The sequence below is a fragment of the Bubalus kerabau genome, chromosome 14 (assembly GCF_029407905.1).
Source record: "Bubalus kerabau isolate K-KA32 ecotype Philippines breed swamp buffalo chromosome 14, PCC_UOA_SB_1v2, whole genome shotgun sequence".
In the NCBI taxonomy this organism is placed as follows: Eukaryota; Metazoa; Chordata; class Mammalia; order Artiodactyla; family Bovidae; genus Bubalus; species Bubalus kerabau.
Genome location: NC_073637.1, coordinates 5,189,355 through 5,206,383, shown reverse-complemented (window position 1 = coordinate 5,206,383; position 17,029 = coordinate 5,189,355). Strand labels below are relative to the sequence as shown.

Genomic DNA, 17,029 nt, shown 5'->3' with positions numbered 1-17,029 from the left:
TTAGATGGCACCATCAACTCAATGGACATGAGTCTGAGCAAACTCCAGGAGATAGTGAAGGAAAGGGAAGCCTGGTGTGCTGCAGTCCATGGGGTTGCAGAGTCAGACACAACTCAGTGACTGAACAACAGCCCATGCATCTTAGACCCCAAGTGCTGCTGGCTTAGACCACCACAGGCTTTCTCCGACAGCGCAGGCCAGCAGTCTGCGCTCGGTCCTGCGGGAATGCAGGCCAGGCCAGCAGGGCCCCTTCTGGAGGCTCAGGGGAGAATTCGCTCAGCTCTTGCAGCTTCCAGAGTCGCCCAGGATGCCTGTGGGTGCCCCACTCCAGTTCCTGCTTTCACTGTCACACTGGCTTTGTGCCTTCTGTAGACAAACCCTCCCTCTCGTAAGGGCCCCTGAATTACACTGCGTCCAACCCCACAGTCCAGGGTAATAGACCCGTATCAGTACCTTTAACTCAATCATAGGAAGAGTCCCAAATCGTTCTTCCTTACAAATCACACAATCACATGGAATCTCTGTGGCCTCCTGTCTGGCTTCTTTCACAACCTGATGTGTTCTAGGTCCACCCATGTTGTGCTTCTTCTCATTCTATGGCTGATAACACCCCACTGAGTGGATACAGCGCGTGTGGTTATCCATTTGCTGAATTTACTGTCTCCAACAGTCCTTGAGGGCCTTTCAGGATATTCTGTGTCTACATCACCTGTGAGCAGCAGTGGCTTCCCCTCTCTCCAGCCTGGACGCCTTTTATTTCCTTTCTTGCCCAACCACTCTGGCTGGAACTTCTAGCCCCAGGTTGACCGAAGTCATGAAAGTGGCATCTTTGTTTTGTTCTTGACCTTGAGGCAATTAAACATTTTTTGATTTGGCCGAATTTTCTCATTTTCTTCAGTGTACATGCACCACTCATACACTTGTGTAATTAAAAAAAAAAGAGAGAGATGAATTTCTAAAAAGAAGTCAACACCTAAAAATGTTTGGGTAAATCGAAAGACCGTCCTTCCCCCAGAGGGGAAAAAGAACCTAAAAAACGATTGTCTGTTTTTATTGTCAAATTCAGCAAAATAACAAACTAATGTCAAGTATGATTTAAAAGCTTTAACAGATGTACAGCCCTCATCGGTGATACACAAACCTGGTCAGACCTGGGCTCGGAACATGGCAGTCAGCCCCACTGAGGGGACCCCGCATAGAGAGGCTGAGCTGAGCCCGCCTCCTCTGAGGGTGCCCGCTCTCTGGTCCGTGAGGGGTAGCACCATTCCAAGCGGGGGCAGGAGCGCAGCAGCAGCAAAGGGCTGGCCCACGGAGGATACAGGGTGAGTGACTGCGCATCTGTGAGCCGAGCCACCGACAACTGAAAAGTCCACCTGCCGCCACGTGGATGGGCCTAGAGATGATCACTCTTAAGTGAGCTAAGTCAGACAGGGAAGGACAAACACCGTGTAACATCACTTACATGTGGGGTCCCCCAAAGTGATACAAATGGACTTATTTACAAAGCAGAAACAGACTCACAGACTTAGAAAACAAATTTATGGTCACCAGAGGGGAGATAAGTTAGGAGTCTGGGGTTAATAGAGACACACTGCTGCTGCTGCTGCTAAGTCGCTTCAGTCGTGTCTGACTCTGTGCGACCCCATAGATGGCAGCCCACCAGGCTCCCCCGTCCCTGGGATTCTCATACATAAGAATAGATAAGACAACAAGGACCCACTGTTACCTTAGTTATACTCAGTATCTTGTAGTAACCTGTGATGAAAAAGAATCTGAAAAAGAATACATATATAGTGATAAAGAATCTGCCGGCCAATGCAGGAGACGCGGCTTTGATCCCTGGGTCAGAAAGTCCCCCTGGAGGAGGAAGTGGCAACCTTCTGCAGTATTTTTGCCTGGAAAATCCCATGGACAGAGAAGCCTGACAGGCTACAGTCCATGGGGTCAAAAAAGAGTCCTACACAACTTCGTGACTAAACAATAACAACATGTGTGTATATACTGAATCACTTTGTTGTACACCTGAAACAATGTGAATCAACTATACTTCAATTAAAAAAGGGAGAACAGAAAGCACTACGTGAACACCCATGTTAAGAATAAGAACATTTTGAAACAATAGCATCAGAAACATAGAACAGGAATACACTAACGAAAGGTATTTAAGACCTCTATTCACACTGAAAATAGCAAAGTGTTACTGAAATCAAAGATTTAAAGAAAAAGAGACATATTAAGTTCACATTTTTTGAAGACAAAATTCTCCTCAAACTGACCTATAAAGTCAATCTAGTTCCAATGACAACAATTCTTTCACCAAATTTTTGGGTAAGATGACACTGGGGTATAGTTAAGAAAGTAAACAGCCATGTCCCAGACTGGGAGAAAATGTGTGGGAACACGAATCTAACAGGTACGTGTACCCAGGACACCTGTGAATCCCTACTGCCCAGGGGCAGAATGGCAAATGGCCTGATTTTAAACAGGGCAAAATATCTGAGCAGATCCTTCCCAGCAAAGATACACAAACGGCCAGTAAGTATAGGAAGAGACTGCTTGACATTATCGTACATGAACACAAATTAAAATGAGATGGAACACAGGAAGCCTTACATGTATCTGGCTGGGGTGGAAAACGGTTTCTACATGGTAAACAGACTGGCAGTTCTTAATCAAGTTCACACTGAGCCTAAGTTCCAAAAGTTTCACTCATAGTTGTCTGCCCATGAGAAGTGAAAAGACGTGTTTGTATGTAAACGTCCACGGTGGCTTCATTCATAGTAACCAGAGACCAGGACTTCCCTGGTGGTCCAGAGGTTAGGACTCCACGCTCCCAACGCAGAGGGCACGTGTTCCATCCTGGTTGGGGAACTCGGACCTCACATGCCGCGTGGTGCAGCCAAAAAAAGAAGAACTGGGAACTGAAACAACTCAGATGTCTCCTCCACCAATAGGTGAACAGGTGAACTAGCTGCAAGGCTGTCAGACCACGAAGCATCATCAGAAACAGAACGAACCCTGATGAACAGCGACAGGAGTATCCTAAATCACGGTTCTGAGGAAAAAAGCCAGAGACCGAAGGGTATGAGCAGCAGTTCCAGAAGCTACATGCAGGGCAAGACCAGCTCTCCGGTGCAGGAGACCTGGCCAGCCGCTGCCTCGGGGGTGTGGGGACCGGCTGCCCGGGGGGGCTGGACATGCTCGTCTGAAGACAGCGCTCCACCTATTCCCTCAGCGGGCTGACAGTGCGTGGTTATGTCTCAGAAGAGTCGAGAAGGAAAACGGGGGGCTGTAACCGCTCTGTAGAGGCAATGGCTGGGGGGGGCCCTGGGACTTCGGGGTGCTGTCCTGCCCGAGTCTCGGTGTCGGTGACACCAGCGTGCTCCTTTGTGAAGAATTCAATAACCTCAATGTATTTGTGCCCTTTTCTCCGTCTAAATTACTCTTTAATTAAAATAGCGTTAAAACACATGCATTTGGAGAAAGAGGTGAGGTTGTGAGCAGGCGCGTATTCACTTCCTTCACTGCTTCTCCTGCCCAGTGTGGACCAGCGTCAAACTGCCTGGTCAGGCAGCTGTTGCCTGCAGCACAGTGAGGCTGAGTCCCAGGACAGGCCTTCTGACCTCAGGGCCCTGAGCAGGCGCCCAACACATCCACTGTCTGTCTCCACCCACTCTCACAAACAAGATGGATCTCCTTCTGACCAACAGGACCTCTCCAGACTCACCTGCAGCTCGTGGTGCTGGAGGGATGAACAGTCAGGCCAGGAGGCGGAGGACAAGCGCTGCGGCCGGGCTCACAGCCCTGCGGCTGAACCCGAGATGCAGGCAGGACCACCCCGGTGTGTTGTATTCAACCTTACAATCACCAGCTTAAAGATGAGGACGTGGGGACTCAAGATCCCGAGAGACTCGGGCGGGCAACATCCCTGACCTTCTTCCAGGTGCGGAGGACGCCCTGCAGCCCAGAGGGAGGGGCCGCGCCCCGGGGACCTGCTGCACCCCAGGGACCTGCGTCCACCTGCTGGCCGGGCCCTCGGGTCCCTGCACTGGGCTCTGCCTTCTCCCCGGGGGTCCCCGGCACTACAAACCCCAGTCTGGCGGCCCAAAGGCTCCAGGAGATGAGGCTGGGCCTGGAGCCTCATGCTGACGGTCCCCTTGAGAGAGCGAGATTTCTGACAGTGCTAAACAGGTGGTAGGCACGGCAAGCCTGCAGAGCTTGATTTCCCGTTTCACCGTGAAGATGGAGGAAAAGCTTAACTTAGGCCGGGCCATTCTTTTGAGTAGTGTTTCTGACTTGTCAAGAGGACAGAGAGTAAAAGAAATGAATAATTTTTGGGAGCTTGCCTGTATATTACTTGATCTGACAAGTTATCTGAGAAATTTCAAATGATCTGAAGGAACAGAACCAAAAGAAAGGATATTACACCAAGAACTTTACTGGCAACACCTTTTTAATAGGTCAAAGTAACTGTACAGTTCATTATATTCTTCCTGAGAATAATTTATATCCCCCAACAAACTAAAGGGAGGGTGTATTTTTCAAAATTATTTAACAGAATGGATGGTAAAACTGGACATCAAAGGGAAACCAAATCTCTGTTTCACCCGATTCTCTCCTGGGCAGACAGACACGATGAAGGGTTAGTTAACTCCAGTGGCTGTAAAATAGTCAACATGGCTTTAATCTTTCTTTATAAATTATATAAAAATGGAAAACAGGGATGGTTCCAGAACTTCTTCTCAATGCAGTTTGGAGGTGCTCTGGTACAAAGCATTTCTGCTTCCGAGAGAAATAACATTGCTACAAAAAACTGGCACATTATTCTGGTGAAAAAAGACAAAAGTTTTTAGTGTGTTCTACAGCTAGTTTCCAACCAAATGTTTCACACACCCACATGAAAGTAAAAGGCAGGAAGGAGGAGAGGGTATTTTTTTTTTTTCTGAAATGACTCAAGTCTTCAAAATATAGCTTTTATATTCTTCCTCTGTAAAGTGGTATTAGCATATTGCAACTGAAGAGTGTTCTGACGACAAAAATTCCAGTCTGGATCGCAAGTCTGCGGTTGGCAAAGGGCTTCTCAGCTCCGTGGTTCCTGGAACCCTCCGCTTCCTCCTCTTCTTCCAAAGCGAGGTCTAGCCAGTTCAGGAATCAGCGCGTTGCCGCCTCGGCCATTTCCACGAAAGCGTATCCTGACACGAGCACAGCCTGTCCTTCATTGTTCTTTAAGAGCTTCTCACATACAACTTTTACTCTCAGAAAAATGCTGCACTGTGGATCCCAGACTTTTCTGAACACCATGATTAAAGAGTCGAAACAAAAACAACCCAAATCAAAACGCAGTTAAACTTATGTGAGATTTCCAAGCAGCCGTCAGTCAAAACGTTGGCGCTGGGCGTGCCTGCGCCGGCCAGGCGGCCTCGTGGCGGGTGGGGCGAGGGCGGGTCGTGCTCAGTGCGGCCTCGGCTGCCCCAGGGCCTTCAGTCTGGCCTGGTCGATGACGTCGAGCAGGTTCTTGGCGTCCACGGCCAGCGCGTGTGCGGCCGTCAGCATCTGCTTCTTGTACTCCTGCTGCAGGCTGGTCATGACGTACTGCTGGGCCAGTTTCATCTTGTTGATGAGCTCCCCCAGGTCGGAGTTCAGCAGCTTCTGGGCCATCTCGATCTGCAAGGACAAGAGGCTCAGGAGAGCTGCCTGTGGCCAGTGCTCAGGGGCCTCAGGAGCTCTTCTTAGGTGCCTCCTAAGAAAGAGACTCGTTCTTCCCTGGAAACGAGACAGAACCGGGTCTCCGCCTCCAGGCCTGCACACCTCTACTGCACCTGCTGTGGGACTTTCCTCTGCTACACGGGAGGTGGTTCAAGCATGTCAGGAGGCCCGCCCCACTTGGATGTCAACTCCAGACCCTTCCGAACAGATCAGAGGGCGAAGTGGGGGTTGCGGTGATCTATCCACCTGCTCTTTAAACAGTCAGCGAGCACTTCCTGTGTACAAGGCCCCCAGAGCTGTGGACACAGGGACGATGAGAGAAACCACCCCAGAGAAGAGCAGGTCCCAGCTCTGAGGAGCAACGGAGATGCCTTGGGGGGCGCGCCCCTCAGCTGGCCAGGACTGCACCCGCTCGCTGGCGCCCACGGTGAAGGGCCTCACGGCCCCCCACTCACTGTGCTCCTGCGCAACGCAGCAGGGGGAGGCTCAAGGGGTTTCAGGAAGGGGAATGCCGTAACCCAGAAGGGGTGCTGGTGTGTGAAGGGACTGAACCGAGGTGGGGAGAGCTCGGAGGCAGCATAAGCAGCTGAGAGAAGCTGTGGTTCCTCAGGGAAGAGGGGCGAGGCCATGAGGATGGAGAAGCAAGGCCTGACCTGAGACGTGACAGCAGGCTGTCTGTGCGCGTGTCGTGCGTGTGTGTGCACGTGCACGTGTGGTTCATGCTGGGCAGGGTGGTGGGAGCACACTGGTCCCACTGACGCCACAGGAGGAACGTGCGGTAGGGGCAGACTCCCGCAGAGAGCCGGTGCCCAGGGCTCGGGGGGCCCACTGACAGCAGAGGGGCGGCTCTGAAACATTGGGACCTGTAGGTGTCGGGAGAACTGCCGTGGAGAAAAGGTGTCTGTGAACACACACTGGGGGGCACCTTGGGGTGGTCACACTCAGGGCAGCAGAGAAGAGCTGTGGGGGTGGGGGGCAAGCAAGGTTGGAAGGAGGGAGGTTCTGAAATCCGGGGGTCTCACCGGGGAGTCAGGACTGGGGGCAGGGGACGGGGGGTGGCCTCCGGGATCCCTGGCAGGAGAAGTAGAGAAATGCTAACACTGGGTCCAGAGGGACCCGGCCAGGTAGACGGGTGGGAAGGCGGGAGAGGAAGCAGGAGAGCAGGAGGCAGGGAGCCGTGCACAGGAGAGCCAGCGACAGGGCGGGGCTGTGGCAGGCCTGGCAGCTACGGCTGCGGTCAGACCTGGTCATGTGCGGCCTCCCCGGGCGCTCAGGCAGTAAAGAATCTGCCTGCAATGCAGGAGACCCGGGTTTGATCCCTGGGTGGGGAAGATCCCTGGGAGAAGGGAATGGCCACCCAGTCCAATATCCTTGCCTAGAGAATCCCATGGACAGAGGAGCCTGGCAGGCTACTGTTTCCTCACTTCTGGTACCTGGAGTTTCCTCATTCTGGTGCAGAATTCTTGCTTACTGTAGAAAACCAATTAAAGTTCTAATAAAGCAGACAAAAGAGCTAATCTAATTGGAGAGAAACATAAAACTACACGGTGACAACCAGTCAGAACCATTTTCCAAAATGATGTTAAGTGGTGTTGTGCAGGGAAATCGATGTCACGTACAGAGGACGTGCCCAGCTGCCCCGTGCATCCCGACACCTGCCCGGGACATGGCCTCCTGAGGGGATGCAGCGGGGAGGGGGGACCCCGAGCCCTGAAGCCTGGTCCCGTCGCGGGGGACAGCAAGCGCCTGAGCAGCTGGCCCAGGAAAAGCACACAGACACGTTGGGGTCAAGGGCCCCGCGAGCCCCGGGCTGTCGCCCACCAGAGGGAGAAGCCGGATGGGGTCAGGGGCCCCGTGAGCCCCGGGCTGTTGCCCACCAGAGGGAGAAGCCGGAATGTGAGCCTGCCAGTAGGTGTTAAACCCCAGTCGTGGCGACCGTGCCGAGTAAGAGAACAGCCCCGCCATCAGGAAAGGCGAACGGAAACACCACAAGCAGGGGGGCGACAAGCACAGCCCCTCCCAAGGGGCCCCAGAGAGGCAGACGCCAGCGAGCAGACACACAGAGACTGCAAAGGTGGCCCAACAGGGAGACTGGGGCGGGGGGGAACTGCAAACTCCTGGTGCTGTTCTGGAAACTTTCTATAAGTCTGAAATCATTTCAAAATAAAAAGTAAAGAAAAAAACTAACAAAACAAAAACAAGGCCTGCTGGGCTGAAGGACAGACCATGGGCCCCCAGACAGAAAGCAGACAAGTGGACACAGGAGACGGGGCCGGCGAGGCGTGGGAAGTGAGCAGGGCCAGGTGCGGGCCCCAGACGCTACTTATTTACTGGTCACAGGTTTTTATATCGCGGCTTTCAGCGGGAATCCAGGATCGCTCACAGAGGAACTCGAGGAAATGGGCAGGAGGCCTCTCCCGCCCAGCCTGCTGCTCCGTCCGTGCTCCCGAGGACTCCACGGGGCCCGCAGTCCTGCACCCGTGCTCCCACCCGCCCTCAGGACGGCCCGTTCTTCAGGGCGCGGGCGCCAGTCACCCATCGCGGCCCCCGGGATGGACGGATGGTCCTCAGAGTCCCTGACTGGGGCGCTGGCCGGAAGGCCACGCCCTGCAGAGCAGTCAGCACAGCCCCCAGGGCCCACACGCTGCCCCCTGCACGAGGTCCTACCTCTCGGTGGGTGCTGGCGGGCAGGACAGGAATGGTCTCATCCACTGTGGCCAACAGCGTCCTCAGGGCCAGGCCGACTTCCTAACAGACAGGAGACCACACCAGCGTTAGGATGCACACCAGGCAGCTCCATGCCAGCCGTGACGGCGTCTCCATGCCAGCCGTGACGGCGTCTCCTTCCAGCGACAGGACTTTCATTTCCTTTTCACTACTTTGGGGGAAATTTCTGTATTTCTTTTCCACAGTCCTGAGCCTGATCTTGTTATGAGGCAGATTCAGATCTCTGGACACCCACTGCTGTCCTGTCCGGGGAACAGGGGCTCAGGCAGGGAAAGCGGGCTGCGTGTGCAGAGAGACTCTCTTCCCTCCCCGGTGCTTTCCGCAGCCTCAGGGGGCAGCCGGGAACGCTGTGGCTGCTGCTACACGTGGGAGCAAATGCCAGGTGGCGCCAGCTGTGGGGGCCACGCTGACCCTGGGGCTTTGTCCGCTGTGCACACGGGGAGGCCACTCAGGGTTTAAAGGGACCAAGTGCAATTAAAAATGGTGTGACGCCAAGGGGGTCAACTATGTAAGGACTCAGGTGCTGAGTTACGCCCGTAGCATGATGAGACCAGTGAGGACAGGCCGCTTATCACCACTTGATCAACTGACAAGAAGTATCATACAGTTTAAAATGCAGCTTCTATAAAATCACCCTAAAAAGTTTTATTATGTACAAAATCCTGACTGCTTTTGTATACAGTTGAGTTTATTAGTATTTAGAAAAAAAAAATGCCTGTGGCTCCTGCAAGTTGACCCTTAAGAACGCTGGCTACAGTTGCTAAGGGAGTAGGCCACAAACTCAGCCAGAATGGATTAACTGGGCTGCCCACAAAACAGCACGACTTCCGAGCAGCTATTCCACACTGGGGTTTAAAAACAGCTGTTCCAGAGATGGCTCACTGGTACACTAAAAAGGTTGTTCAATCCTGGAACTCTACAGAAAAAGGAATAATCCTGTTAAAAAATGAGCAAAGGACTTGAACAGACATTTCTCCAAAAAAGATAAATCGGGAACAGAATGACCACACAATCCAGCATTTCCACTTCTGGGTGAACGCCCTACAGAGCTGAAAGCAGGGTCTCCCCGGGTTACCTGTCTGGCCCTTTAAAACGTAACCGCCTGCCCTGCCACGGCGGCACCAGACTGTCGGCGTTCTCCTGCCGCTGTTCTCACCCAAGACCACCTGAACCAGCAGCCGCTGTTGATGACTCCTCTGCACAGGACGCTCCGGGACTGAGGTCGGGAACGGCAGTGGTTACCGCGCGGCGTGGGCCTTCTGAAGCGGCAGGATGGATGGGCCTGAGGGGCGCAGGGACTGCAGCCGTGCGCGTGACGGGGCTCAGCTCACCTTCACCATGGGGACGTACTCCTCCGGCGGGGCAGGCTGGATCTTGCTGGACATCTCGATGACCGCTCTCACCAGGCCCGTCACGTTCTCATACACCCTGTCGTTGGACCGGTCCAGGTTGGCCGTGGGAGGGGGGCTGATCTCCTGGGGCTGAAGCTGCCAATACAGAAGCCGGTTATCCTTCCCTCGTCCAGCAGATGGCAACATATCACCGCAACGCGGCTAGGAAGGGTCTTTAAGAGAGATCAGAGCGGATCACTTAAGGGGTCTTGTCTTAGGGGACACACTTCAGTCTGAGGATCATGAAAAGCAGTTCATCCAAGTGACAAATGACTAAGGCACAACTTTTTCTAACTTTGAGCTCAGTTAAAGGAAATGAGAGGGAATCGCACGCATTGCACTCAAAGCCCCAGTTCATTCAGAGAGGTGATTCACTACCCTAAACCCCCAAAATCATTCACCAGAAGAGGAAGAACCCGGGAACCCCACACCTCTCTGAGGACTTATGGTTATAACAAGTGGACAAGTGCAAGTCTCCTTTAAACGGACACGCTCTGTGTGCTGAGCGCTGCTGCAGCGGGAGCCGTGCGGGTGTTGCTCTGTGGGGGCCCCTGTTCCCTCACCCACAGTCGAGATGGGGGTGAAACGAAGGAGCACGTGTGAAGGTGCCCACCGCAGGGCATGGGCACACAGGCTTCAGCAAGTGCTACCCAAGACAACCCAAGCCCTGAAGGCTGCGCTGAGGCCCCGGAGGAACCGCCAGTGCGTTAAAAAGTCAAACTGGCCGCCCAGGCACGAAAGGACAGCACGCGTCTATCCTGACGAGACCGAGGGACAGCAGCAGCACTTGCCCTTGTGGACCTGCTGCCAGTGCTCAGCCACCTCTGAGCCCCGGGACAGAAAGCGAAGGAGTGCTCCACCACTGCAGACGCTCGTGGTCACTCTGCGGCAAACACACGTGCTGCCTTGGGGGCAAACCAAGCGAATGCGTCCTCCCCGGGCTTCCCGCCTCCTGGTCCAGATGAGCATGCAGAGCAGGGTGTGATGGAGAGCTGGACAGACACACAGACACCATGTGCTTACCCTCCATGGCTATTGTCGAACGGAAGGTGAGGACAAGTTAAAGGAATTTGTCAGAGAAAGGGAAAAAAGAAAAACAGTATTAATAAAGGCAGCAGACAAAACCCCCGTAAAAACACACGAGCAGAACAAGAGGAGCAGGTTTCCGCCTGTCGCTTGGCTCGCAGGCCAGCCAAGCGCAGCCGCCGGGCGGTCTGTTCAGGGCACCTGCGTACTCAGTAGGGGCCTGCCATGCACCATGCTTGCTTTCATGAATAAATGAGGAAAACGACATGCAAAGCCCGAGCGTGACAATCCGGCAGCCGTGCAAGGATCCACAGAATCGGGGGTCTTCTATAAAGAAAGAGGCGTATCTATGCTGTGTTCACACAACACTGCCCGCTGGACTCCTGAGGTTCAGGAGGAACGACACACCCTCAGTCCCTGAGCACCCCCAACACCCGACATCCTCGGAAACGGGCTTCGACCCAGCCGTCCCGCTGTGACAGAGATGCCCGACTGGGGGCTGTATTTAAAGATACCAGGAGCTTCATTTAAAAACAAACGAACAAAAAATACCCGTCATTTGAACCAGTTCTTATGGCTGGGTTCTTCCTTTATTTTAAGCCTAGAAATTTTATTTAATGTTTTCTCTATAGCTTTAGAGCTATTCTACTGTAATACGACCAACAAAGTTAACTGAGAGAAATATGGATTTCTTGACTTTTCTTTAGAATTGTCTGAATTCTATACCCTTTGGTATAGAAATTTAGCAGAATCCTAAATTCTGAGGTCCAATCCTCCAGGCTGTGTGCGCGGGAAAGGGGGAAGTTGTTAGTAACAGCATCACTTCCGAGAGCAGAAGCGTTGGCACTGAGATGCTGAATGTGGCGGGAGAGCTGGCTCAAAGGGCATCAATCAGTATGGAGAGGGGGGCTTCCTCAGGTGTGGCAGCTGGGGCTCCGACGGGGAACCACGGCTGGAGCCCTGGAGGAGGGCGGTGTGCCCACCCTGCTCAGAGCTCGCTCTCTGTGCTCATCCTTCGCTCTTGTGCGGGCAGCGCTGCCATCACACCGCCAGGGCCACTCCCGGGGGCCCTCCCGCAGCACCAGCTTGCTTTGCAGACAGCTGACACTGGCTGCCTATTTTCTTGAGCTTGACCACTTGGAGGCCCCTGGAAGAAGGTTAGGACACACCACCAACCCACAGAGACACAGGTAATCCAACCACTCGCGGTGGGAGGGGTCGTCCTGGAAGACTTTGGTGATTCAGAGCCGAAATGTAAAGCCACCAAGCAGAAACTGAGACTGGTTTCTGGCTATTATTTGGATGAATACCAGTTATACCAGGTAAAGGTAAGCGTTTCTGTATTAGAGAGAGAGCTTCTTTCAGACTGGATTTGATAATAGAGATAAATACTTCACACTTATCAATCAGAGTGTATTTTAAATAAGCGCACTCTTTCCACAAAGACTTCTACTTGTTCAATATCCTATATATACCCTGTAACAAGGGTGTTTCCCCATTATATTTATTCATATGTTAGTCCACATGTTAATAATGAACACAGGTCAGAGGTCTAAGCCGGTGTCTGATCTACTTTTAAAGTTGGTTTTTCACTGCAATACAGGCCATTTTGAAATTTTCTTCTTTTGCTTATGAGAATGAAAAAATTTCCCTAACCCAATTTCTCTCTTCATTTTTAAAATCTATGTAAATAAACCACATCAGGAAAGGGTTTGTCCTTTTCTGCTCCTCTGTGCTGCTAGTGGAGCTATGGGCCCGGAGGCCTGGCAGCTGGGGAAGCCAAGCCCCGGGATGTCCCCAGGACCAGCACTCTGGTTTCTGGGAGCTGGTGACCTGCCCTTGGACAGGGGTGCCTCTGGGCCCATGCTAACCTCCACGCTGCCCCTGCAGGGGCCAGGGTGGTCCCAGAGAGCGGCCTCTAGGCTGCAGGCAGACGTGCACCTGGACATGACGTTTTCTCTGCCTGGACAACCTCTCTGACTCTCCTGCCTCTATGAGGAAATCAGCCCCTTGGCTTCTGGTGTGAACCTGGAGAGGCAGCACACAGCATGTGGATGGAAACTCAGGTCTGCGGCTAAATGCTGGGTCAGCTATAGGGAGGCTGTACCTTTGAAATGCCCTTTAACCTCTGGGAACCGGGGTGTCACACGTGAAAGCTGAGAAAAACGGTAAGACCACCGGTCCCGTGAGGCTGATGCGAGCTTTACACTACACGGGGCAGGTTCCGCCACAGCAGCTGCCACTCAGCAAATGGTGGCTGTCAATCAAACACAGCTCATCAGGACTGATCACAGCTACTGCGTTCTAACATGTACCTTTTTCTGGGCACCATGAAGAAGGAAAAAATACCAGTCAACACACCATCTTGATTTTAGAGATACATTCTGAGAGATAACTGACCTAACGGGGAGTGGAAGTGCCCCCCCGCTTGAGTGGGCACACAGCAGGCAGCTGCAGCCCCAGCACACGCTGCTGGACATACACAGTTGCGGTCCCGGTCGGGGAAGGATCGAAACCCACACCCCACCCCACCCCCGCCCCAAGCCATGTGGACGGACTTGGAGACACTGTGCCTGCTCAAGGTCTCGCGTCCCCCAAGTGTCTGGCTCAACTCATCTGTACCATCAGAAGGTATCCTACCTAGCACTTTACCTCAAAGAAACATCCTGTCTGATAAGAAAACACTCTTGAGATAGGATCTGACTGAGGCCCTGGACTATCACGTGAGAGAACACAGGAAAAGAGTTCCCAGTAAGGCTGGTCCTGACTCCGAGCGGGCTCTGAGCTGATGGAGGAGCCCGCCCACCCCACCGCACATCACTGCAGGGTCGTCACCTGGGATGAAAGGTGCTCACCTTGACGCCCTCGTTGTAACTGTCCCCGGGGCTGCCGAGGCTGGCCAGGCTGCCCAGGTGCCCGGGGGCTCCGGGACGCGGCGGCTTCTTTGGTGGTGCTGCAGGATCTGGTAAAGGAATGAGCCCCATTGAGTAACGTCCGTTAATGGAAAGGATGGAAACGACTCCCAAATAAACGGAGTTATGACAACAGGCGCTAGTTCTCAGAGAGGGCACCCTGCAGGGGTGGGGGTGGGGCGTTTCTGGCGCGTTAGAGCCGTAACTCCTGTTTTCCAGTACTTCAGGCGTGGGCTGAATTTGGGAAACATCACACATGCTGTGGTCTGCAGCGGGAGAAGCGTGAGACATCACGAGGCATTCCAAAGCTAAGAAACTACACTCCCTCCAAATTACACAAACTGTGTGATGCGCAATCCATTTCTTAACTTACCTGGTTTGCCCACAGGCTGATATATGTGCTGGTTTCCAGTCTGTGGGGAAAAAGACAGGGGTCAGTGCAGTAGGCTGCGCCACAAGGCAACAGCCGCCCCGCCCAGGACGCCTGAGCTAAACACTGGCCAACGAGACGGGGAGGGGCCTGCCTGCACCGCCTCGGGCGGTTAGGCTAATGAGCACCTAACATCCAGGGGGTGTGGGGTCAGGGTGGTCACAATTTCAGAATTTCTTTAAAGAAATTATGTCCACAGACGTCTCCAGTTGGCCTACATGAGTGTGAAATCTGTGTCTGCGTCTGGACGCACCGCCCCCCACCCCCCATCACAAAAAGGGGAGCCATTGGGGACAGCAACAAGAAGAGGTTTCACAGCACTGGGACATCTATGTTGTCACTATCGCCTGAAGGAATTGGGGTGACACGCCCTCTGTTCTGCACTAGCCAGAGGCCAAGCCAGGAAGCCAGATCACCCCAGGCAGGCACACAGACAACCAGCCCTCGTCTAGGCTGTCGTGCCTACAGCTGCGATCAGAGCCCCCTATCCTAGGCTGACTGAATGAAAAGAAGTATGTTCAGAACCCTACCCTACTTGTGAAGAGAGACTTGCCTTGGTTGCTCTAAAACAATAAACTGGCTACAATACAAGTATTTTAAGGTGCTTTCCTTTTTACTGAGCAGAGACCCACTTCTTTAAAACACAAGGACCAGGAGACAGCACACAGAGCCACATCTGCCCCCCACCCAGGACTGCAGCGGCTCCCGCCAGGTCCCTCGACACTCCCCGTTCTGAAGACGGCCTGATCGGTGTGGGGCTTTATTTCAGGGTACTCTGTTCTGTTCCACTGACCTACGTGTCTGCCTTTGTGCCAAGGACCTTACTGTTTTGATTACTGCAGCTTTGCAGTATAGTCTGAAGCCAAGAAGGGTGCTTCCTTCAGCTCTGTTCTTCCCCAAGGCTGTTTTGGCTACTCAGGGTCATTTGTGTTTCCATACATGTTTTAAATGTATCTGTCCTGGGTCTGCTAACAACGCCATTAGTGTCTTGACAGGGGCTGCACTGGTCGTTTTAGCAGCGTCACTTCTTCCAGTCCAAACCCACAGCGGGTCTTTTCAGCCATTTGTACTGTCTTCAGTTTCTTCCATCAGCATCCTACAGTGTTCAAAGTACACGTCTTTTGTCTCCTTACGTTAAGTTTATCCCTAGGTATCTTATTCTTTTTGATGTGGTGGTAAATGGGATTATTTCCCTAATTTCTCTTTCAGATAGTTCATTCTTAGTGTATAGAAATGCAACAGATTTCTGTGTGTTAATTTTGTATCCTGTAACTCTACTGAATTCACTGATGAGTTCTAATAGCTTTCTGGTGGCATTTTTAGGATTTTCTGTGTATAGTATCATGTCATCTTCAAACAGTGACAGTTTTACTGACCTGAATTCCTTTTATTTCTTTTTCCTGTCTGGTTGCTGTGGCTAGGACTTCCAATACTATGTTGAATAAGTGTGAGGAAAGCAAGCATCCTCGTCGTGTTCCTGATCTTAGAGGAAAATGCTTTCAGGTGTGTGTCATCTTTTCAACATAAGGAAGGAGCACCGTGTGTGGAGATGTTAAATGGGGGACCGTGTGATTTTGCACATGTGGACTAAAGAACCCCAACATTCTGTCCGTAGAGCCCACCGTGTGTGTGTGTGTGTGTGTTTGAACGCCAAACACTTTGTAGAGCCCAGCGTGTGTGTGTGCATGTGCACACGTGTGTGTGATGGGAAAGGCCAAACCCTCACATGCTGGTGACCGGCCACATCTTCCAGGGGCCAGGTCTTAGGGGACCTGGATTTTATAGCACAGACTAGGGAAAACTATGCTTTCTCCAGCTGGTTGACAACCTGGTCTCATGTATGTATGTTTTTACGTATGTATGCACATATGTGTGTATGTATGTAGGCAGGCATGTGTCTAGAAATGAAGTGGTTTATATATACCCAGAAGCCTTATTAGGGTGGAAATTTATCTCCTTAATTCCATTACCCAGCAAGTGGCAGTTTCCCTTTTTTACTGGGAATTTAAGTTTTTTCTTTTTTTATTATTTTTCTCTTAATTTATTTTAACCAGATATCCATTGATGGAAATCCTAATAAAATAATTTTAACTACTCTCCCCTAAAGAACAGGGAATATTTCTAGCAGGCTTTAAATGTATTTAGAATAATAAGAAAGTAGGTCTTCAAAGAGAATTTCAGGCATTTTCTCCTACAACATCCAGGAGAAAAATTTCCTGCTTGAACAAATTTTCTGTGACTGTGGAAACTTTTATAAAACATGAAACAAGAGTATACACATTTGGCCAGAGGATAACTTGTAGTAACAGTTAACGTGTGTACGTATGTCAGTATTTCAGCTTACTACTGAAAGACTGTGTTAGTGATGGGGGAGAAATTCTGTGTACTGTATGTTTTAATAACCTTGGCTGGAATGCCGGTTTCAGTTATGGAACGAGTCACTGTGTTCCGTACAACAAATACTAAAAAGCGTGGACACCCCATGACACAAAGAGGTCCTGGTCCTGACAAGGATGCGGGCAGCTGCTTACCAGGCCCTGAGGACCTCCGTCCTCCCTGTCGATGCTGCCTCGAGAGAGCCGCACATCAGGTTTCTGGAGAAACAAAAGCAAACCACAGTTTCATTCTCGGCTTGAAAACCACTGATGTACTTCTGTACTAAGCGTCTTGAAGAGTTGAAAGTTCCAGAGTTTCAGAAAGACTCTCAAAGCCCAGGGGTGACAAGTGCAAGTCAGCGGGCCCAGCAGAGCCCCCTTCTCCGCACGTGCGCACAGCTAACAGAACCGGCCTGCGCCCCGCCCCACGTGGCACAAGAAGATGTAGGCCTCACCTCTCTT

The 17,029-nt window shown here is 52.1% G+C and overlaps 1 protein-coding gene across 24 annotated transcripts in view; it reads right to left on the bottom strand.

Annotated features, from left to right (window-relative positions):
* Window positions 1-4,435: 4,435 nt before the first annotated feature.
* PTK2 (protein tyrosine kinase 2) overlaps window positions 4,436-17,029 on the bottom strand; it is a 193,462-nt gene continuing 180,868 nt past the window's right edge. For 23 of the 24 annotated variants that reach the window (XM_055545652.1, XM_055545655.1, XM_055545665.1 and 20 more), the window contains 6 exons: window positions 16,724-16,786; window positions 14,136-14,175; window positions 13,706-13,812; window positions 9,765-9,920; window positions 8,374-8,454; window positions 4,436-5,664 (listed from right to left, as the gene is read on the bottom strand). In XM_055545652.1, coding sequence (XP_055401627.1) covers window positions 5,452-5,664; window positions 8,374-8,454; window positions 9,765-9,920; window positions 13,706-13,812; window positions 14,136-14,175; window positions 16,724-16,786 — 660 coding nt within the window. In that variant the 3' untranslated portion in view covers window positions 4,436-5,451. The other variant, XM_055545669.1, reaches the window with a different exon arrangement.